This window comes from Haemorhous mexicanus, chromosome 8, assembly GCF_027477595.1.
Source record: "Haemorhous mexicanus isolate bHaeMex1 chromosome 8, bHaeMex1.pri, whole genome shotgun sequence".
In the NCBI taxonomy this organism is placed as follows: domain Eukaryota; kingdom Metazoa; phylum Chordata; class Aves; order Passeriformes; family Fringillidae; genus Haemorhous; species Haemorhous mexicanus.
The window spans coordinates 4,966,306-4,990,868 of NC_082348.1; the positions used below are offsets into that span (position 1 = coordinate 4,966,306).

At 35.9% G+C, this 24,563-nt stretch overlaps 1 protein-coding gene across 1 annotated transcript in view; it reads left to right on the forward strand.

Annotated features, from left to right (window-relative positions):
* The window catches only part of LRP1B (LDL receptor related protein 1B), a 477,945-nt gene that overhangs the window by 294,139 nt on the left and 159,243 nt on the right, over positions 1-24,563 (forward strand). Inside the window, exons 24-32 of the mRNA XM_059852348.1 lie at positions 990-1,187; positions 1,879-2,083; positions 4,399-4,563; positions 4,946-5,190; positions 11,651-11,782; positions 12,967-13,194; positions 15,991-16,165; positions 16,464-16,558; positions 20,119-20,268. Coding sequence (XP_059708331.1) covers positions 990-1,187; positions 1,879-2,083; positions 4,399-4,563; positions 4,946-5,190; positions 11,651-11,782; positions 12,967-13,194; positions 15,991-16,165; positions 16,464-16,558; positions 20,119-20,268 — 1,593 coding nt within the window. The remainder of the gene's footprint in view (positions 1-989; positions 1,188-1,878; positions 2,084-4,398; positions 4,564-4,945; positions 5,191-11,650; positions 11,783-12,966; positions 13,195-15,990; positions 16,166-16,463; positions 16,559-20,118; positions 20,269-24,563) is intronic.

The following is a 24,563-nucleotide window of genomic DNA, read 5'->3' on the forward strand; positions in this document are numbered from 1 at the left end:
GGAGGAGCAGGAGTATTGCCTATTGCCATAAACTGCCATTAATATTTTACATAAATAAGTTTAATTGTATGGAAAGCAAGCCTCCCAGTATAATCTGTGTTTCACTCTAGGAGAAGGAACTCAGAGTGTTTTGGGGGGAGCAACTGCTTCCCCACAGAAAAGGCTTGCTGGGAAAAAATACCTTTATCAAAGTGGATATACTGAATTGATTCAACAGTTTATAGAATCCAATTTTTTGTCTTCCTTGTTTGTTTTATTAACCCAGCTACTTGCTTGAAAAACCTTTCCTAATGTATGTAAGAACTATAATAAAAAAAATCAATTTCACAGTATGGTTGACCAATGCTGATCATGTTTACAGATATTTTTATGCACTTTGATATCAACTCACTGGCACAAGTCATGCAGCATTAACAATGGAAGGAGAAAGCCATGGGTAGCTGGATTTGTGATGATGTGACATCAAATGTTCATTTTCTTGCTTGTTAGGTTGGCATGAGGGTTTTTTATGCACTTCAATTGAAAACACAAGGTACACTGTATATTCAAAAGGTACTTTATGTTATTAGTAAATGGTTTCAGCTGATTGGCTTTTGAAACAATGGATGGTTTATGGTGTCATTTTTCTGAGCCTTTTGAGAAGCAGATTTTATATTTGATAATGTGAATTTTTAAAGCTCTAATTATGGGCTCATAATGCTAGAGCTACAAAATACAGTTCAACAGTTGAATATTCTGTATTGAGTATTCCCAGATTTAATGTCTAATATCTCTAGTTGGGATCAAAGATAATGCTAGAAGGGAGAATTAAAAAGTCTGTTGGACTGAAAAAGTAATTGAAAGACTCCTTATCAAAAGATGAATTGTTTTAATCATCTCTTTCTCCTGATAAAGTATTCTGGTTTTCACCTTCTACTTGTCAATTATATCAATTTGTAGCAATATCTTTTTTTATTATTCCTTTGAAATGTTTAATCTTCCTCTTCCAGATCCATTTGAGGCTTTCATAATTTTTTCTATTCGACACGAGATCAGAAAAATTGATCTTCACAAGCGTGACTACAGCCTCTTAGTTCCTGGCTTGAGAAACACAATAGCCCTGGATTTTCACTTCAGCCAGAGTTTACTGTACTGGACAGATGTGGTGGAGGATAAAATTTACAGAGGGAAGCTCTCTGATACTGGAGGTATGGATTGAATCTATTTCCTTAACAGTTGGAACACCTGCAGTTACAGGGTGTGAGACCTGGTCAGTCGTAACTGAGCTGCCATTCTCACAAACAGAATTTATGATGGCATTCTGCCTTTCACAAGGGCTGTGTCAAGGTTGTGCTTCATTTCCAGGCAGAAAAAAGACTTTTGTTATCAAAGTTTCCTTTTGCAGTATGCTGGAGGGGGAAGAAAATGGGAAATGCAAAGAACTGGTCCAATGAGTGCAATATTGATTTGTTTCATTATTTTGCAGTTTATCTTCACCTTATTAAAAAAGTATAAGAATTTATCAGATGTCTGATAAATTAGCTCTTCTCACTAGGTGAAAGATTCTGCTTCAATATTTTATAGCATCTGGAAAGACTTTTTCTTTGCCCTGGTGACATACTGATGGCCTATAACTCAATACAATCTCATAATATATACAAAAGAGTTTCTATAAAATGTTCTTTGTTGAAGTGTATGTTCCAGTGCTTTCATCTAAAAGGCAAGCCCCAAATAATCCAGGAATTACTCCAAGAACATCTGATGAACTTGTATGTCCATGTTCATTGTATGTCCATGTTCATTCTGCCAGTCTCTATATCAGTTCTTAAAGAATATTTTTCCTCTCTTGTTTTGTTTTTTTTTTTTTCTTTCTTTCTTATTTTTTCCTTTTTCTGTAAGGTGTTAGTGCCATTGAGGTTGTGGTGCAACATGGCCTGGCCACTCCTGAAGGTCTGACTGTGGACTGGATAGCAGGAAACATTTACTGGATAGACAGCAATCTGGACCAAATTGAAGTAGCAAAACTCGATGGCACTCTGAGGACAACGTTAATAGCTGGAGCTATGGAGCATCCAAGAGCCATTGCTTTGGATCCCAGATATGGGTAATTATAAATTATAGAAAACATTCTTTTTCCTTGTTGCAAAATATTTTAAAGATGTTTAAATGTGATGCTTGTTTCATTTCCTTTTTTGCTGCGAGTTATAGTTTCTAATAGCTCTTGAAAGTCTATTTTGAATAATAAAGAATCCATTATTAATGTGTTTTTTTCTAAGTGAAAAGGATTAAAAAATGGTAAATCAGTAGATACAGGGATCTTATTGTTGACAAATTACTCATCTTGCCATTTTGTTGTTTCATTTCTTTTTTTTTGAGGTGAATGATAGCTGGAATGTTTGGTCTTACATTTGTATGGTTAACAGAGAGATTTAGGTGATTCTTCTCACTTAGATACCATTCTTTTGCTTTTCATTTTGTCTTTTATTTTGTCTTTTTGTGTTTGTTTGGGGATTTTTTGTTGTTGGCTTGTTTTGTGGGGTTTTTTTTTTTGTTTTGTTTCAGTTTTTTGGTTTTTTTTGGTGGGACTATAAATACAGCTTAGATGTTACTGGAAGCCTTAAAAATGAGTGAGATAAAAGCCACCTTGCGTGTTTGGTTTTCATCTCTAAAGTGGAGGTAATGCTTGCCAGCTCCTGTCAGTATTTTTTCTACCTATTCATTAGGGGTATGCTATAAATCAGAATATTATGTGTATTCAATAGCTCCATTTTCCTTCTAAAATTATTGCTCTTTCAGAGAGGAGGGGAAAAAACCCCAAACAAACAAAAACATTCAGAAAAACACCACAAAATCACCAAGCCACCAGCCATAAATTAAATGTGGCCAAAATTAACACAACTGACCTGTTTTCAAAGTCATGATATTTAATTTTGTTTAGGAATTTGCTGTGGTGTGTCATGTGTCTTCACCAAATATTTCTCTCAGAGGCAAAGCTGTGAATAAAGAAATAAAGGTCCCAAATTCTGGGATCTAAATTGTGAATTAGGATGTACATGCCTTAATGATTAGGGCTTTTGCTCTCTCAACTGAGCTGTTAGAAAGCTTATTTACAGAGTGCATCACTTATCTGTAAAGATCTTTAAAAAGAGGCATCCTGTTGGCAGAAAAATTGGCAGAGAAGTTGCTCAAATTAAATGGTTGGGAGGAAAAAAAAAATCAAATTATCACTCTTCTTGGACCTGAAGGCTTAATCTGCCTTTTGAAGAGCCAGGAGCAATTGATGCTACATTATGTTAGAAGTCAGGAAAGGAAAAAAAAATCTTTAAGCATAGACAGGAATAGCTCCTCATCCTTTCACAAATAAATATGAATATACACTGTTGATTCAAGGAAAAGGGTTGTGTTGGGTGTGCACAAATCCTGTATCTCAGTGGAGGCAGAGCTGCTCTCCAGCCTGCAGTGGGGCTGAGCAGGTGTTCTCAGTCCACACCCATACAGATGTGTGCAAAATAAACATCTGTAGATAAACACCTCCCCTGTGACTCTCCCTGGCTGCTAAGGCTGAAGCTCTTTTAGTGGGAAATACAAAAACTTGTCAGAAGTTTTGTTGCAGTCTGGCTCTTTGCAATTAACTCTACAACTAACCACAAGTTTCCTATCAAAAGTATAATTTTCCTTTAACAAGTCTGTGCATTGTTGAAAATTCAGTAATCTAAGAACAGTTAGAGTTTATTTCTGTCTTCTTGGTGATGCTGCTTCTGTTAATTAACAAGAATCTTCTTTGGTTATAACAATGAAAGTTCTCCTTATTAGAGAAACATTAGAGATGGTACAAAACTGAGAGAGACAACAATAAAATCTGTCTTTGAAGTTTTCTTAGCAAGTCTAATCTGTATAAAATTCATTAGTGACATAACAAAATTCAGGGGTCTTAATTAAAACACTCTTAAGAGCTGCTGAAAATCTCTTGTTTAGCCTGTTCCTTGATCCCTGCTACCTCAAATCACCTTTCTTCCCATTCTCCCCTCCCCAGCCTTCTTATCCTTGGATTGCTTTCAAAGGCTCTCATTATAATTTCTGTTAATGAGCTGGGTTTCTAATTATAGAGGGAAGACAAGGCAAGCTGCCACTGTGTAAATGGACATGGAAAAGGGAATGCTATTAAACCCCTAGTTTGTTTTTTTTTTTTAAAGTTCTTTATTTTCATGCTAGCTCTAACTAATAATGAAATATTACCTCCATGTTACCCTAAGGAATTTATAGAGAGACCCAAATTGATCTATGTATAATCCTTTCATTTCAAGTATGTAAATGGTTCAACCTTTTTTTCAACTGTTCTCTCATAAACCATTTCAGATTTTTTCTTCAAGCTTTAATATTTTTTTCTATCCCCCTTTCTTTTCCTTTTCCTCTCACCAGAATTCTGTTTTGGACAGACTGGGATGCAAATTTCCCTCGCATTGAGTCTGCTTCCATGAGTGGAGCAGAGAGGAAAATCATCTACAAGGACATGGACACTGGAGCCTGGCCCAATGGCCTCACTGTGGATCACTTTGAAAAAAGAATAGTGTGGACAGATGCCAGGTAAAGTGCTCACAGCATCCTTATTGTCACTCAGAAATGCTCACTGAATGGAAAGTGGAAGTGTCCTCCTTGACACTCATCCATGCAAGGCCCAAGTTAGGTCATTATTTTTTAAAGATCATCTGAAAGAAAACTGAATTTTCTGTTGTGTTTCTCACAGCACTGAGGCAAATGAAAGCATTATACAAACAAGTTTTTAGTATGTCTAGTTAAATTAATAATATAAAATTTATCATCTATAAAGTTAATGATTGCCTTACAAAAATTCTTTGGTCATGCCACTCTTACAAAGTAAGTTTTTACCCATTTTGCCCAGTGTCATAATGGTTGTGTGATTTTTATTTTATTTTTACATAATCTTAAATCTGGGGTTGTCTTGTAGATCGGATGCCATTTATTCTGCATTGTATGATGGAACCAGCATGATAGAGATTATTCGGGGTCACGAGTATCTTTCTCACCCTTTTGCTGTTTCTTTGTATGGGAGTGAAGTTTATTGGACAGATTGGAGGACCAATACCCTCGCCAAAGCCAATAAATGGACTGGCCAAAATGTCAGTGTAATACAAAAAACAAGTGCTCAGCCATTTGATCTTCAGATTTATCATCCAAGCCGCCAGCCACAAGGTGAATATTTATAGAATCATTTATTACTGAGGGGGGAAATAGGTATTCTTTTTATATATAAATATCTGGATTATTAATAGAATAATTAATTATTCCTCCTCTGAGGGGGGAAATCCATATTTTTTTTGTATATAAATATCTGTGTATTGTTTTGTCTTGAACTGTTGTATTTAGCACTAGATGAAATCAAGCACACACAATCCATGTGGCAGAAGTTTTTATTGGCTACAAATACATATATGTATAGGTTAGGATGTAATGTGCAAAATAGCAATGCTGAAAAAAAACAGTATGAATTTTTGTTGTGAGATATAACAAAAGACAGTGGATATTTTATAGAGAAATATTGGAAAGTGAAAAATACCACTGGAGGATGACCACCAATTAGTTCAAGAATCTTCCATGTTCTCTGGATAAATTTCAACTTTCTTGGCAAGAAGTTAATCTTAATACAATATTATTTTAGAATTTATCTCATGAATGCTTGTTGTTTTTCTATTTTTTTTTAATACTGAGAAATTATATTTTGTTTTTCTCCTCACCCAAGGTTTGTAGTTCTCAGTAAGTAACTTAGACTTTTATGTTAGTAAGTTGTGAGCAATCTTGATTAGAAAACTTCAAATCCTGACCATTTTGGATAGCTGTGTAAATGTATTGGAGCCCAGTTCTGCATTAGTTATGCATAGAAAATGTTGGTTAAAGCTCTAATGTAAATGAGTACCAGCAAGGAGAATTCTACTGCACAGTAGAAGGCAAAGGATGTGAGGAATGTTCTCCCATGGAACAAAGGAAAAGCAATGAATACACATCATTGTTGGGCTGTGTTTCCCAGCGTGGTGAAAACTGTGACCTCTCAGTATGTGACATAAACTGTCAGGATTCATTTTTCTGATGCTTTTATTTTAAAATAGTTAGGTATGTATATTGAAGATGGATTTAACAGGTTTTCAGTGGATGTCAAGTCTCTTGGACTTCATCACTTTCTGAAATAAGGCATTTATTTCCCTTATTCTTCAGAATTTAATTTTTGGGGCAGGGTTCTTAAAAGCTGTCTGACTTCTGCTGAAGAAAATTTGTGTGCTCAGGCAGTTAAAATAGGAGTGGAGTAAATATGCATCTCTGCATATGCCTTTCAAATAAGTTTTTTTTTCCTTTTTTTTTTTTCTCTTTTGTTTCAGCTTTTGTTTGTTCTTTTCTGTTTGGGGGCTTTGGGCAACTTTAATTTCTTTAATTTGGCAATTTTTCTTTTCATTTAATCGCTCATAACTTTGGGATTTGAGGAACAGTGTTCCATATTTGATGTTTCTAAAGTAGCAGGGGAGTTGCTATTTGCCTTTTCTTGCTCTCAGAAAAAGAACAACTCCTTTCTGTTTGGACTGGGGCCAGGCAGCATCTTCAGAGGGATTCTGTAGCCTTGGGAGACATCAGGCACTATTCCACAGTCACTGATATCTTGGCCTCCAGGCAAATAAAAGCTGGAGAAAAGTCCTCAGTTGTTTTTTGCCAAAATCAAGAAGTTCAAGGATCAAGTTGTGTAATTGCAGCTTTTACTTTATGATGTAGAAAGCACCGAATTCTGATTTATGTTTGGCGTTCTGGGTTTGCTCTAAATGACTCTCTTCCAGCAGGAGCAATTTTTTTTCTTCAAAACTGCAGTACCTTTTTATTTGAGCTGAAGAAATGATGATACTGCCTGATTACTTGTTAAATTTTCCTTTGAATTTGTAGCTATTTTGCAATAAATGAACAAGACAGTGTGCAGGTTAGAATCTTAAAATAAAATTAGGAGTAGATTTACCCTGCCAATTGTAGGATGAACTGCAGGATGAACATTTTGCATTTTCATCTCCATCTGGGTCATCTACGTGGGTGAAAGTTTATTAGCTTTTAATATATCTATCAAGGAAGTTATTTTGATTGACATGAAGTAGAGCAGAGCTAAATAAACTCTCCTAGCCTAAAGCCATTTTATTGGAGTCAGTCTAGGACAGATGCTAATTTAAGGTAGCAAAGTTAAAGTGAGACATTTGTATGGATGATAAGTTCAGCTCTCAGCAAACCACAGGGATTGGGGAAGCTTCTCCCCTAATGCAGAATATTCTCAGGAATGTGAGCTGGAGCCCCATTTGTCCTCCCAGAACCAAACCTGAGTCTCAGCAGTGCTGGTAAGATGGCAAACACAAAAGTTTCTAGGAAGATTTATTTTTTTTTTCAACTATCATTGTTTTTTAAAAATCCACCTGCTGCAAAGAGCAAGGTCTATTTTATTCACAAGAAGTTGTAGCAGTGCTCTGCTGAGGATGGTGGTAAGAGGGGTAAATTGAGAGCATTGGAAGGATCACAGCTTGAAAACATAAAGCTGTGAATTTCTCAAACTTCCCCCCCCTTTTTGTTTCATTTCTCCAAGGTACAAATTTGAATTAAAATTAAAAACCAAGTATGGCTATGGCATTAGTTTTCTTTCTGCAGATTAAATTTCTATTTAGAAATCAGGACAAACAGTACCATAAGAAATATGGTATATTGGTGCCACTGGGCTCTTTTGTAATTAATAAAATAAAGAACATTTAACTTCATAGCACTGTTTTGTTACAATATTCTACTGAGGCCCAGATTGCCAGCTGTTTAAAATAACAAACTCTTACAGAAATGTAGCTAAAGATTAGAAGAACTAAAAACTTTTATTACTTTGAGACCTTATCTCAACCTTGTATATGTTCTTTTTACTTCAAAACGAGCAGAAAGTTTGGTATATGTATCATAAATAATGTGAAATATATATTATTTTACTTATAATATATATTTATTATATATTTACATATAGTATACATATATATTTTACATATAGTATACATATTATATATTTACATATAGCATACATATATATTTACATATAACTTATATAGAGTTATAATATACATTTATAGATATTAAAATATGTTTTTCTGACTTTTTTTTAAGAATTGTGCTTTGTTCTAAGAGTATTCCTGTTTATTTAGTTTCGTGGTGAATGTGAAAATTTTTCTACTGACTAATTTTTGAAATGGATGATTAAAAACTGAAACAGAGTGATTAGAGGAAACAAATATTTTTACTTTAGAACTTACACATCTGATCACTCCTAATCTGCAATTTCAAAGATTGGTGTTAAAATAACCAGATATAATCAGGCAATATAAAGATTTAACTTGGCTGAGTACCTTGGCCTCAGGAAAAGCAATTCTACTGGAGGTAGTGACAGGGAGCAGAGGATTTGATCTGTAACTGGTTTTAAATAGGAGTGGGAATCAATTGCCAGCAATTTGATGTGACTGTAGTGCAGGTATTTGAAGGTTTAGGCAGAATTCAAACATTTTGTGCACTGTTAAAGTGTAAGATCAAACTTTGTCACACAAAAATCTGGTGCCACGAAGGGACAAGCTCAGTATGAAGTTAATGCAGGGGATGAATTGGCCATAGGACATGCATATTGAGAGCTTGTCAGAGTAAGTTTTCATTTGTCAGCTGGTGATGGAATGTCTGAGGGGGTTGTTTTTAAGGGTTACTGGTCAAGAAAAAGAAGCATTTTGTTTAAATGAAGTTTTAGAGAGCAGTCAAGAAGCAATGTGACAACACTGGCGTGTGTACACCTGGGCACAGCACTGTGAGACAAACAGATGGACAAGCAATCAGCACTGGAAATCAATCAAATAATGAAAAAGGCTGTTCAGTCAGGGAAAATGCCAGGTCTGTGGCTTGCTGTGATCAAAAGGAAAATAGATTGGTGGAAATGATTAGGAAAGGAATAAAGCAGCCCAGGTAGTGAACTGTGATGCTGTATAAATCCATACCACTCCCACAGCTGGAATTCTGTATACAGATCATATACAGCACACCAAGGAGGCCTGACAGGCTGATCAAGAGTTTGGGACAGGTTTTGCTGTGGGGACAGGTTGGCTGATGTTGCTGGAATTACCATTTATAGACAGGCTTCTGTATGGTGGCAGTCTGTGAAACCATAAATGGCACAGGAAAGGTGAGTAACAAATGCTTATGAGGTTATTCTCAATAGAAATAGAAGTGTTTGAATGAGCACAAGAAAATAAAAAAGCCAAATTTTTGAGAGTCAGAGCAATAACAGTGTGCCCTCAGGAGAATTAGTTTTTATTAGGAAATAAAGAGCAGGCTTAGCTATTCCATGAAAGCAGTGTGAATATGAAAGGAATCTATAAATATGTGTTGCTAGAAGTAATGTTTAGATCATGGTACTTTGCTCCTAGAGTTGTGCACTCAAGTGGAAACAAACACATCTGCTTTATAACATTTCCTTTCCCACCAATTTTGTGTTCTGTGCAATGTGGAGGGAGTGGTGATGTGAACAGGACACAAATTCCACTGGCTCCTTGGTGGATGCTTGGAACACTCTTGAACTACAACATTTTCTTCAAAATATCCATTAACCAACATGCCTTTTATTTTGTTCTTCTGTCGTTTTTAAATTCCATTCCATAAAGCACTACTTGCATGGAAAGACACTACAGGGATTAATTATTCTTAGGCTCTAAGTAAATCCTTGTCACATGGTTGTGTGCAGACAGAGAGGTTCAAATTCCACAGAAATTACTGCTCTGTATTGGCAAATGAATGAAAGGAAATGCTTCTCTGCAAAACACAGGATCAGATTTTTATAGTCTTGCAGCACCTGTGGGAAAAATGCCAAAAAATTGCAGGAGGTTGAATCTCTAGCTGGTGTCCTGATATTCCTTACAACAGAAATGATTCTGTGATCTGCTTCACAATATTTTCAAAACTCTAAGTTGTGTTTTGTTCCTGATGTACACTTCCTAGGGATAGATGACTTCTCTTCATTAATAATTGGAAAGGGTCCCTGAGCCTTGTTAACTTCAGTGGCTTTTCTTCAATGGCATTGTGAACTTTTTTGCAAGAGATCACCCAGATTTTCTTTGTGTTCCCATTGATACAAGAAAAATAATGTTAAATAAACATTCCTCATTTTTAGGTCCTGGTAAAGGCTGAGTGGCCTCCAGTGCTCAAAAGGGGCAAATGGGATGGTTTTATAGAAAATAGTAGGTGCCTGGTCTGTGGGTTTGTTTTGTGTTTTGGGGATTTTTTTTTTTTATTTTGTTTGTTTGGTTTGGGTTTCTTGTTTGTTTTGTTTTGTTTTGATAGAATGATGGCTACAATTGTAATTAACATGTTTTTCCAAGATTTTGAAAGTTTCTTTCTTCCCACAGTACAGGTTAGACAAGTAAGTAGTTAAAGGATTCAGGAACTGCTGGATAAATTTAAGGAAGCATGCAGTGGTGAAAAAAAAAAATGGTTCAAAGAAGTAAATTTTGTCTTTAAATTGTAGTGCTTGAGTTTGAGCTAAATTTATTTTTTAAGGAAATTCATACATTAGACTGCTGTGGTTATCTAATTACTTGTACTGCAGCCTAGCTCAGTGTTAGAGCAATATATTCTACACTAATTGGTTTTGTTAATTATAAGTTTGTCTTTGAGTCAGTCAATCCCACTTCCCTTTTCATCAATGTTAATTTTCAAAGTTTTATTTTTCTTACAAAAGGAAGACTCAACATTACTTCTGTTTATGCTTGAAATGTCTCTTCAGCAGTGCTCTGGAGCTTTGGGGTTTGTAACAAGGAATGAAGATAAGAACCATTCCCAGGTTTTATAAGGCTAAGGGGCTCCTCTCTGCTCAGCTTTCTTCCTGCTCTTTACAGCAATTTTAGCACATCTTATTCAATCAGTGAGCTTTAGGAGGCAACTTGTGAAAACCTACACCTAGGAGAGGTTTCCTCTGAGAAAGCAGAAATACTTTGCTATGTTTTTGTTGGTTTTTTGGTTTTTTTTCCCCTTTCAGATTCTCTTTCTGTGTTAGATTTCCAACTAATATTCTAGTAAGGAAATCAAATTGAGAAGAAAATTGAATTTACCATAGTTCATCTCCTAATCTAAGCTTTGACTATTGCTTTCACACAATTAAATCTGTTTTCCAGGTCCACATCATATTGACATTTTTTTAACCTCATGTGTTTTGATTAGATTTAAATCTTATGAAAAGGCTGCAAAATTATTATCTTCCTTGGAAAATTATATCCAGTGGCTTCCTAAAATTATAATTATAAACTTTGGTTGTGTTAAAAAGCAAAACTTAAATATGTATGTATATATAGATATATCTGAAGGTATTGCTATGGGGCAAATATATTTAATATATCTATATCTATATATAGATATTTTATATATTTAATATATAGATATTTTCTTGGACTAGAGTTGCATATTTGCCTATAAGTTGAATATTAGCCTATAAGAAATTATTAGAGCACAGGCTCAGTAAGTTGCTTAGACTGGGTTTGTCTTCAGACAGAATTTTTACCTTCCCTCAGCTGTTTGGCAAACCCTGACTTCTAACAAGTGTTTTTACATGTCGTGTGTTCCAATGGTTCTGTTTTAGCTGCCAACCCATGTGCTGCTAACGAGGGCAGGGGTCCCTGCTCTCACATGTGCCTGATCAATCACAACAGAAGTGCTGCCTGTGCCTGTCCACACCTGATGAAACTGTCTTCAGACAAAAAGACATGTTATGGTAAGTTTTCCTGCCCCAGCCTGGCAATTGCATTGATTTTAGAATCAATGGGCAAATTAATGTTAAAAATAAAATCTGTACAGTGCTTTTTAATGGTGTGTTTTAAAGGAGAAGCTGCTTTTTGAGAATCAATGACTTATTCTAACAGTTGAGGTCTGTGGTGCTTTGATATTTGCTGCCACAGCTGCTCCTTTGTGCTGCTGGTGTGTGTGATGTGTTCATAAAATTTATCTCTGCATACCAGAAAGCTTTATACTGAAACCTGCCTCCTCCCAACATTCTGAGTCAGGTAAGCTGAATAACAAAAAGATGCTTAATACCTTAAATCTCTACCTGCTCTGGAGTTGTCTTAGTTTCATTTTCAAGGATTAAAAAACAAAGAGTAAATATTAGAAGTGCATCCTTGCAGGGAAGTTTTATAAAAAAACTACAATACACACTTTTAAGCTCTAAAAGCCCTTGAAATGTCAAATAACTGTGTGTATTATCTATAAAACCTTGTACTGAATTATCCTTTTTACTGTTGATTAATAACAATAAAGAAATAGAAAAGAAAATAATATTTTGGCATGTCAGGGATATTGCAGGGAAAAAAAAGTTAATTTTACTGTTCATTTGCAGGTGCTTGCTCCAGCCATCCAGAGTTTTGAGATTAAAAAGAGAGCTCTGCTTTGCCTTTAATTCATCATCCTTTTTTCACTAGTGGAGGTGTAAATTAAAACAACCAATTTGCCCTTTTTGGTCCAGCTGTTTGCTTTTCACACACACACATTTGCTGTTTGCAAAACTTCCCTTTTACAGTGAATCTGATACCCTGAGATACCAAATGTTAAACTCTCTTAGAACGTGCAGGTGAAGCAGGATTTGTTTGAGTGGACTAAAGAGGGTGAAATATTTAAAATAACATTTTCAACATTTTTTTCTTTCACACTCATAAGACCATATTAATTTAGAGGTGTGGTAACAATGTCCAACATAGAGAATTCTTATATTTTTTCAGTGCTTTTTATGCTCTGTAACGTTATTTCTCAAGTGTCACTAGGCTGCAGGTTTTCTGGAGATGTTTAATCACATTTATAAATGTCATCTACACATTTGTAAAGTGCTCTCAAATGAATGACTTTGATTTCTGTTAGAGATGTTGTGAAGAGGATGAGGAATGACGTTTTGCCTTTTTCTAACAGAAAGAAAGAAGTTTCTTCTTTATGCAAGGCGTTCAGAAATAAGAGGGGTGGACATAGAGAACCCATATTTCAACTTCATCACAGCCTTCACTGTTCCTGACATTGATGATGTGACAGTCATAGATTTTGATGCTGTTGAGGAACGTTTATACTGGACTGATGTGAAAACCCAGACCATCAAACGTGCCTTCATCAACGGGACTGGCTTAGAAACCATCATTTCAAGAGGTAAACAGCACAGCATTGAAGTAAAAATAATTCCTTCTAGGTAAATGAGCATGCTAAAATAGGAGCATGCAGGTTGTTGATATGTGTAACTTGCCCTGGTATTGGATAATTGATCTAAACAATAAGCAAGCAGAATTTTCTTTAGGATACTAGTTCACTTTATTGATTGATAATTCAATTTTATGTAAACAAATTGGGATGTAATTTTGCATTGATTTTGTGCAAGATTGAAATGCGTAGTAAAAAAAGGAAGCTAATGTCTTGAAGGCAGAAAGAATAAAGATAAAAAGCAGGAGAAGCACAGTATCCTGACATAGCTTTGCTCTGAGGAATTTCCTGTGTCCTATGTTGACCTAGCAATGAAATTGGCTCTGTCAGGGTTATTTTCTCTTTCCAGTCCATGTAGATCTCTCAGCTTTGGGACCATTGGTGAAACCACAACATGGCAGCCTGGTAATTTTGGTGATACTGGTGTAATGTGTTTTTTTTCTGTGCAGAATATGAACATAAGCACAGAAACTTAATGAATATAAAGTCTATATCTGATTGCTTCAACTCTATTTCAGTAGCCCTGGTACTGAAGTGAAAACCATTTTTTGTCCTTGGTAACATTTGGTTTTTGTTTCCAACCACTGTCAGCTCCTCTCCTGGTAGCACTTGTTCTATTTTGTGATGAGCCTACCTGCATGAAAATAGGAAAAACTGACCATGTGAAAGTAAATTTTGCTAACTCTGGTTCCCCAACAGTTAAGTGAATGTTTGGTGGGGAAGAGGAGAAAAGAAATAGCTCAGTTGTGTAAGATCAGACCTTTTCTGACTTGGAGAGCAAATAAACCATATAGTTGATTATCTGGGGACTTGAGAAACTAAATAGTTCAAGCTCTGCCCCTTGTGTCATTTTAGAAGAAATTACTTCTGTGTTAGCATATTTTGGGAAATGTTTGGACAAATATGGCAATTTCCCCATTTTGTAGACTGTGAATTAATTTATTTTGCATAGCTACTTTTTCTTTTCCCCTTCTATTTCAAAGACAACTTTATTAACAATCAGATATGTTTTTCAGTCCCAGTAAAGAGAACAAGGCTTAGAATTCCTCCTGGAGATCTTTATATCAGGTATTCAGGTACCCAGCAGAGGGACTTGTTGCTTGCTTTTTTCCAGAAAGTAGTAGAAGAAAAAAGTTGTTTGTTTTAGAAAAACCACTGAACTTGTCAAGGAGCTTAGTGTAAACCAAAAGAAATATACTATTCTTTCATATTCCTTTTATTATGGTAGCTCCTGTTGTAGAGTTTTTTTGTGGTTTGGTTTGGTTTGATTTGTTTTTTGGGGTTTCTTTTGTTCCAGATTTAACTTTTGTGTAATAAGTTTGGGAAAATTACAATGTTCTGGCACATCAAGACATTGTAAAGACTATTTATTATGTGTAAACTATCTCATTTGCTTACAGTTGTGTTTTTATACTTCTTATAAGAACATAAGAAGCTTTGTAAGCACGTCCTGCTGGGCTTCTCGTTGGGTGAAGTCTTATGCCAGTGTCACAAAGATGCCAAGTCATACTTTAATCTTTTTAAGAGTATAAAATTATTATTTTCTATCCTACAAGCAAAAAAAAAAAATACCCAAAAAAAACCAGAAGGGCAGGGGAGCAATTTAAAATGGGTCAAGGACTGTGTGTTTGGTGTCCTTCATTGCATTCTGTGATGTTGGCAAACCTCCTAATGCCCAATCACTGCTCATCCTTATGGACGTGCAAAGCAGTCCTCAGCCACTTCCAGGTCACTCTGTCAAGGGCAATAATCCTGTCAGGGCAAATTACCATGTTGAGCTGACAGGAGATGTGTATAAATGATGAACTATAATGAATCATTGAATCACCCTTGGCCTGTTCCCTTCTCCACAAAGATGCCAACCACTATTAACTCAGGGCAGGGGGTGTGTTGGTACCTAGAGATGGAGTAGTGACTTTACACCCAGTATTTCAGGCAGACTTTAACACAGACTGACATTTATTCAAATACCTTGCTAAGGAAGACCATCAAGTTACCAAATCAGTCTTATCATATTCCTGTTTTGCTACCTCAGGAAATAATGGTGCTGTAACCCTCAGCCCCCCTCAGCTGCTCCTTCATGGGGAAGAGAATCAGAAGGGTAAAAGTGAGAAAAGTCTTGTGTATCTTGTAAAAAACAACTTAATTTGAAAAGTAAAAGCTATGAACAGCAAGAAAGCAAAGTAAAGAATTCATTCCCTGCTTCCCATTGGCTGATGATGTTTTGCCATATCGAAGAAGGCAGGGGAGTAACCTGAAGTCTTCAAAACCTTCAAAAGTAAAACCTGTAAATTTCTCCAGTGACACAAGTACTTAGGAGCTACAGAACTATGCTCTAGACCAGTGGTTTTAATCCAGATCCTCTGCACTGAGCCTTTGTGGAGCTGAAGAAGGAAGGAGGCTTTTCAATTTCAGCATAGCATTGTTTTAGAATGCCATTGAGCAACAAACACTTTCTGAAGTAGAAAAACACAATGCAGAAGTTCAGCAGCTCTGATTAATTTTTTGGGATAATAGGTTTCATACTGTGAATATTCAGTGTGATTTTCATGTTCTTATTGTTAGTGTATCAGGCCCAGGAAGAAAAATCAAAATTATTAATTCTTGGCAACTAGTTAATAAACCCATCTGAATAGAAGATTGCACAGCATTGTTAACAAACTGTAGAATAAATTGGGGTTTTTTTAATCCCAAACACTGACAACAATCCAGAAAGAAAATCAAACAAACTGCTTTCCCTTTTTGCAGATATTCAGAGTATCAGAGGTCTTGCAGTGGATTGGATATCCCGGAACTTATATTGGATTAGCTCAGAATTTGATGAAACACAAATTAACGTGGCACATTTGGATGGTTCCTTGAAAACCTCAATCATCCATGGAATTGACAAACCCCAGTGTCTTGCAGTTCACCCAGTAAAAGGGTAAGGTGTCCATGGTTGTGATGAATAAACTGCAGTAAAGCTCATCAGAAGGTGGCTCTTCATTTATGTTTGAAGTTGGGCCATTCTGTTTTCTTTTGAACTTAAAAGCACAAATTTTAAAGATTTTACTGAAAATATCTTGACTGGATACTTCCTTTAGAAAGCTGCTGATTAAATCATGTGACTATTAGTTGTTTTGCACTTTGTCTCCTAAGCTGATGAGTGTTTTCACTGCTGGCTCATTAGTGGCACTGTGTGCACAAAGCAATATTGTAAATATGTAAATTCTCCTCTTCAGGAAGCTGTACTGGACGGATGGCAACACAATCAACATGGCAAACATGGACGGCAGCAACAGCAAAATACTCTTTCAGAACCAAAAAGATCCTGTTGGTAAATACCTTTTTTCCTGTTTGTTTTTTAACTGAGAGTGATTTATTATGGACATTTTCTTGAACTCCTATTTAAATGTAGAATGAGGTTTTTCATCTACAGTGATAAGAACAGACATAGAGAAATGAACACTTGTGTTACTGTTGTGTTTCATAATTTAAGCTTCTTTTAGCCCATTCTACCTGAAACCCATTGTAGATTTAGTGGAGTATTATTGACTTCTAGGACTACAGTAGACTGAAGGAGAGCCCATCTGTATTTCTCAATTTTTGTATCATGGCTGCAAAAATGTGGAGGTCAGGGTTTTAATAAGTCATGGATATTTGTGAGAGAATACTTTGACTGCAAATGTGGATCCTTCCTCACCAGAATCTCAACTGCATAATCAAAAGATAAACTGGCCCTTAACGTTTCACACAGAGGAAAATGCAACAGTTGAAGCATGAATTTCAAATCATGACAGCCTCAGTTTTAGTATTTGAGGATTCACATAGCTGATGATAAATTATGGCACTTAAAAAAGAAAACCAAATTCTTTCCATGTGCATTTTTTGGGTATTTTTTTTTTACATCTCTTTTGGTAGATAATTTCATTTTTTATGGAGTTAAAGTGGTTATGTCAATTGTTGCTGCCTTATTAATGGCCCACCAATAAAGTGATTTAAAAGCATTTATTTTTTTACAACTAAATGCATTAAGCCTGAAGAAGTGAAAGTGATTTAAAGAATTCAATAAATTTGACATAAGAGCAACATGACATGCATTTTACAGCCTACATTCAATGAATTTTGCAGAAAATACTTGATAACTGTTTTACTGTTGATAAGATTATCTGTCTATCCACTTGAAGAGACAATTACCTTTTTATCTGGAGAGAAAAGAGTGGCAAACCCACTAATTTTAAGGTGAAGAAAAAACACTTTAAATAACATTAGAACAATATTAAGGACAGCTGTGGGCAAAACTTTGCACTGAATATTTTGTGATCAGAGGTTACAAGGCCCTAAATTGAAATGCTTAGGGTTTCCAGTATCAAACTCTGAATTAAAATATATTCAAAATGCCAGTTTCAATGGTTTAAATGGTTTTTTACCATTAGCAAAATACAGTCCCATGCTAAGAACAACGAAATCCTTCTAAAGATTTAGAAAGTAGCAGTCTTAAAACCTTAATTTAATATTCCATTTGTTCTCTGAGAAAACTGGTTTTTTCCTTAAGTGAAGCTCTAATTCATGCAGTGCTAATTTTGAGTGTTTGGGGAGTTCTCAGGTAGTTTGCTGAAAAAGACAAATATCTGTTTTATTATAGTTGGATATCCTGGAAATTGATGGGGTGTTCTTGAGGCAAAATTTCAGAATTTGAAAAATGAGGGAGTTTTCCAACCTGTGACCTGAATTAAGCTGATGGATTTATTTTTCCTTTTTGAGTTCCATCAAAACAAGGAGACAATTTTTCATTTACAGTATTTTCTATTATTACCAAGAGTATTTTTAGTTTGGAAATTTTGGGAACTGATAACTCTTAGGAAGACAAATGGTGTCATTTATTTTTATCTTAACTAGTACAAACTAGTTATGGTTTGCTGGTGCATTCTGCAGTTCTAAAAGTCTCCAGTGCTAACACGTATATTTGTTGATAAAAGAACTGGTCATTGGAGTACCAACAATCTGTATTCTTAGGAATTCAGAATTCATAATTAATTTGATACTTTGTTGGGCAAATCATTTGCTCATTTGAATTCCCAGAGAGACTTATTGCCCAATCTTCATGGTCAGATTGACTTTAGCATCTCATAAGGTTTAAGCCAGTAACCTACACTTGAATTCATCATGAATATCTGTAAGGCTTATGGCAAATAAACCACTTGTTTCCATTAGTAAAGCAGGACAAATCCTGAAAAAAAATCTATTCAAAAATGCTCTGCCTACATTAGAAATAATGTGTTTTTGCAAAGGTTGGTAATAGGTGGAAAGTATTTGGGGGACAATAACATGGTAGACTTGTGTAGGAGCCAGGAATGTTTTTCATATCAATTGCTGCTGTGTAGTTGGAAAGCCTGTGTGAAGAAGCACCAGCTGGATATCTGAAGTATAAAACCAGACAGGACAGGACTGTAATTGCTGCTCAGCTGGCACTGGCAGTGCCTCACCAACAGATCCCATCTGGGGGCAATCTGTGGGCAGCAGCTCATGGGCAGGAGCTGTGGCAGATCCCAAGAGCTGCGCATCTCAGAGCAGGGGAACCTTCCTGCTGGTGTATAAACCCACCCTGATATTCCCAGAGAAGTTCCCTGTGCTGGGAGGTGCCTGTGCTGTGCCTGTGTCCAGGATCCCTGGTGCTCTGTGCTCGGAGGGAAGCTGCTTGTGCAAACGTGAGGCTGTGACACTGTGAGATGAGTCCCTCCTGAAGGCACTGCCCCAGACCCTCCCCCCAGCATGTGATGTTTCCTCCTGGGTGATTCCCTTGCAGAGAAGGGGAAGGAAATATCAGTCCCTGCAAAGGGATTGGAAAGGTGTTTCTAGAAGCTCAGAGAGCAGACACCTCTTGGCCTGCTGTGTCAAGTGTTCATGGAGAAGTGACACAATGGCAGCTGTAAGGGCTGCAGCTCATGGCACTGCTCTCTGCTGTCAGGGTTTCCAAAACAGCTTTCCCCAGGATGGAAAAGACCTCAGTGCCATATCCAGAGCTCGACCCATGCAGTGAAAGACACTGGTTTTTGGCAACTTGCTGCTGGATACTTAGCATGAGTTCTGGGAAAGCTGGAGCACTGAAGCAAATTGTTATGGCGGGTATTGTTACCATGCCAAGAATATTTCACTGTGGAAAATCTCCTGCTACCACTTCTTGAGCATTTTTAAAGGATTACAGAAGTCTGAAATACATTATCTCCTAGTTCTTTGCCCTTACTTTCAGAAAACTCTATACTTTATTCATTTAGTAGCTTATTTTGCAAGTATCTTTTTGTTGACAGTTCTCTTGCTTCAAGCTCCAAGGAACTGATTATGAGGTCAGTTCACTATGAATCAAAATGAAAAGTAATACTATAAATTTATCAGGAGTTTGGATTAGATTTTGGTATTTCATCATCCTAAGCGGGGAGAGAACAGAATTTTTATAGTTCTGAATCACAAAAAGTACCTTGTTTACCGCTTCTCTGTGTATTCATAATTTTAAAATATAAATGATGGCTTCTGGTTTGCATTTACAAGTTGTTAATAACCTTGCTCAGGACCCCAGCTTATTCAAGTAATTCTTCATTGCCAGATAATGCTCTTTCATCAGTCAGTCACTGGTTTTGGTAACTGCTGAAAGAAATAAAAGGCACTAATCTTTCCAAAAGCCTGGTTTTTTTCATTGGAAATGACCAAGTTCAGTTTTCTCAATTTTTATTTTTTTTAAGTGTAAGTAGATGAGTGACTAAATAATATAATTGTGTGTGTATATATTATATTTTATATATATCTTTTATTTCTTAAATGTACTTTCATAATGAAAACAGTTTAACCATACATGTATATAACCCATTAAAGCCACAATTAAAGTTGTATGTGTAATTACAGGTTTATCAATAGATTATGGGGAGAACAAGCTTTACTGGATCAGTTCAGGAAATGGAACCATAAGTAGATGCAATTTGGATGGTGGTAATCTGGAAATAATTGAATCAATGAAAGAAGACTTAACAAAAGCCACAGCTTTAACCATTATGGGTAAGTCCAGTGATAATATATTTTTTAATTATTCAAAGCTAATTAATAATGAAATGTAAGAAGCTTAGGGAAGTTATTGTTGGTTTTATGTAAATAATAGATACAGTGCATTCACAAGTCAGACTGTGTTGTCCATGAAAAGTTCTTTATGTTCAGTTGAACAGTTTGCAATTTCTATTACAATTACAAGGATATTTCTAAAAGTAGATTTGCATATATATATATATATATATATATATATATATATATATAGGAATGAAGGCAACAAATTGATGGCTTATATTTACCATAGTCACATGTAAAGAATTTTGAAAGGGGAAGGAGCTGTTGCATGTTTATCACACAGAATTATCCATGACATGTTTCCTCTGCTCAATTCCTCCTACTTAGTTCAGAATATTCCTAGTTTGTTGGATTGCCTGGCACTTTGGGAACACTTCTTTGGGTTATGAATTGACAATTGAGGATTGGATTTTCAGATGTCTGCTCATGTTCCATGTGTTAAATTGATTGAAAGAAAAATATTCTATTTGTTACACTTCATAAATGAGAAATGTTTAGAAAGTTCACAAACATCTATCAGAAAAATCAAAAGAACAGTAGCATAAGGAAAAATTCCTAAAAAAAATCAGCTAATTGCTGATCATAGAATATTATAAAAATATTGCTTCAAATGGACTTTTTCTCATATGCACCTTCAGCTCTTTGTCCTTGTTGTAGCTGGGATAGAGTGTAGTAAGAAATTACAGGTTGAGTCAGAATTTACATTTATGCTTCTGCTTTTTTAGAGATGACTAGAGCTTTCCATATTTCCTGTAAATTAATGACCTCTATTCTGGTTCACTTAAAAATCACTTGTATTTATCTTGGATATTCCAAAACAAAGTTCAGTTGATAAACAGACTTTTATTGGAATGAGTGGGTTATCAACTGCCACTCATTTTACAAAATATTTTTATATTTCTTATTAATTTGTATATTTATTATAATTTTTGTTTCCTTATATTTTGATATTTTAATCACTGCTAGGTTTTCTATTTTTTACTATTTTCCCATTTTTAATATGTCTTATTATGAAATATTTTATTTGATGGATTAATTAAATAATAATTATGTACATATAGATGATGTGCTAGTGAAAATTAAATAAGATTAAATGACTTTTTATACACACAGTGTAAATTATGTCATATTTAAAGTGGTGATTACTCAATTAGATTTACCCATTTGGCCAGCACTGAACTCTAAATGCTGTCAGTATCTGTTGGACCTGTTAAGCTTTCATGTGTGCATTCATAACCACGAGCAGGTTTGGTGTCAGAAGGAATCATGAATGTTAATTTGGACAAATTGTTTTTCACTGACTGGATTGTGACTGGAAGTAGACTGAATAAATGACCCTTACTCTGGGGAGCTGTTGGAAGTCTTTACTAGGAGGTGTAAAATGTGTTTTGTTTGTTCATACTGAGCTGGTGGTGGTGCCAGGTCTTCACCTGCCATGCACAGAAGCTACAGCAGTGAGGATCCCTCTGGGACAGGGAATAAAGAGTTTATAGCTGCCATGTAAAGAGTGCATGAAAGTAGATGAATTTTTGCACCTCTGGAGATGGAAGAATATCTGCTGTGTAGATTTTATCACATGTACCTCTAATATTCAGAGTTTGGGATGCTTGGTTTTTATGAGTGGTAACAGTTCTCTCTCCTCAAAAATGGTGAACAGAATTTACAAAGAGTTTGGGGCTTTCTGTTTGTTTTGTTTTGGGGTTTTAGAGTTGTGCTAAACTGCATCTTGGTGTTGCAGTGGGATTCCCTATAAAAATCTGCTGGAGAAAAGTAAAAGCACGTACAATTTTATCAGCAGGATTGCATGTGTTGATTGAAAAACATGCAAAGTTCCTTCATTCATTTCTCCTGTAAGTTTCCATGTTGTGGAACACACTGTGGTAATATAAATGCCATTTATTCTCCTAAACAGTGAGTGGATGTGCATCAGCTTCTTACAAGCAGGCCTTTGTGCATGTAAATTGGGCCAGAACAGAAAATCCAGTGCCATATGAAGCAAGATAAGAGTTTATCTAATTGATAAATGGTCATAACTAATAGTATATAAGTGAAGAAGAATGACTTATTTGTTCCAATGAAAGATTTAATGTGAGTGTATGAAAATTTACTACTCCTGCTGATCTGCTTGTCTACAAGTTTAATCAGAGGTTTAAGCAGGTGAATCACAGTAATTGCAATGTTTATTGCATCATTTTTGCTCCCATTCCTAAATTTTCTTGATTGCTTGTATGTAAAAACACAGTAAACACAATAAAGCATGAATGAAGTACTTCTCCTCTGTGAATACACTGAGCCATCTTTTTTTGTACCATTTGAATTCACCAGTGACTGAAGAGAGAGATGATACCTGTGCCCAATCCCTTAACTGCTTTGTAGAATTTAATTTCTGCTCATTGCTGGAGAGTTCTGTATTCTTCAGTTTTCTTTTGCATTATTCTGTCTTTTGCATTTAGTGTCTTCCCAGATAAAATCAGTGTCTTGGACAGTTAATTTTCTTTGTTAATATATTTTACTATAGGATCTTGTCATATTGTTGGGTTATGTTTCCACTGAGCAGAAAAAGGAGTTGGAGTTTGGTGTTTTGAAACTGCCTGTGTACAGTTGTGTCACCAGGTCACAGAGTTGGTCACTCATTGATCACCAGGACCTTTACTGGACTGAGGAGCTGAAACAAGGACACAGTGGAGGGAGCCTCAGTGGATTGAGGGGGAGGGTGATGTGGCCTGAGGTAGCCCTGGTTGCCATGCACCCATTCCCTGCCAAGGCTAGGTGCTCTGAAGGAGGAAGGATCTTCAGAAAAATTGAGTCTCTAATAAATTTACTATACCAGTGATGTCTCTTCAAGCACCTCAGCTGTTGATTTTTGAAAAATTCTTTAGCTGTTTGGGAAGCATCTTCTCCAGCCATCAGTCTCCTTGTGAGACACCCAAAGAGAATCCCACAGCCTGTGTCAAGGGCTAATGCCTTCCATCCCGTGTCTGGACAGAATTCTGCACAGAAAACTCACAGATCTGACAGTTCCCAGTGGCTTTTGCTGTATCCAGAAGATTTTACAGAGCTATAAAAAAAAGCAATGTCTGGGAGAGGCTTGGCCCAACCAAGACTTCTTCAGTTTGTCTTGGTGATCTCTGTGCTGTTCTAAAAGCTCAGGTTTCTTGATCTTTGATTCTTAGTTTCAGTATTGGGAAAGAGAAGCAGTTAGGCCCTCCATGGCTGTGTTCTGTGATTTGAACTCAATAGACACTGCCAGGGAAGTCAGTAAAGTTTTGGTTTGCTTTGTAATACAATTTATGGAGTGGCTCAGAGCTTCACCAGCAATGAGGATTCTCCTTTAGCACGACCCCTCAATCTCCACATGGTTTTTATTGCTTCCAATTCCTCTATTTTAGCATTGCAGTTTAGCTGTTGGAAACCATTTGGAAGTTGCCACTTCTGTTTCAGATGTTTGCTGTTGTTTAGTCCTTTCCAGGCTCTGTTTAACATTTTCTACTACTGCATTCTTTAGTGGAACCTTATAGAAGGTAATGATAAGACATAAAAAATAATGTTAGCAAACAAGTTGGTGCCAAGGTAACTGTCAGGTTTATCCTTGAGGGGAATGGAAACAATATATAATTCACATCTTTCTGTATGTTGGGTCTTTCATTTATTGGTTTTCTACTCAGCAGTGTCAGTCATCTTTCTTTTTCAATATGCTGAGCAAAATTCCTAGTCCTTTGGTGCCTGCTTTTGCTATTTTTTTTGAATGTGTACATATCAAATGGAATATTATTTTCATCCTGTTTTTATGGGATGAAAATAATATTCCATTTGATATGTACAAAATGGCTATTTTTCCATGCCTTTAACCATACCAAAAAAAAAAACCAGTTTGCTGTTACCATTCTGTATTACAAAAAAGTTGCTGTAAATCTATGAAGTCCTACATGCTTTCCCACTCTTACCACTTTTTCTTCAAATCCATATTCACTGTGCAAGATGTCTGTGTAGTGAACATCAGCCATTTTTAATTAATCTATCAGTCAAAACCACATGAAAGCTTTTTCTAGTACCTCCCACTGGTTATTGTCTTGCATTGGGTCATAGCAATTTACTTCTTTACTATGTAAACTTGACATTTTATTTTCTTCAAAGACCTCTGCTGATTTTTTTAGTAATTTAGAAGCTTATCTGATTCACAGCACCCTGTGCCCTACATAATTTTCAACACCTGCTGCTGGCACAATTTAAAA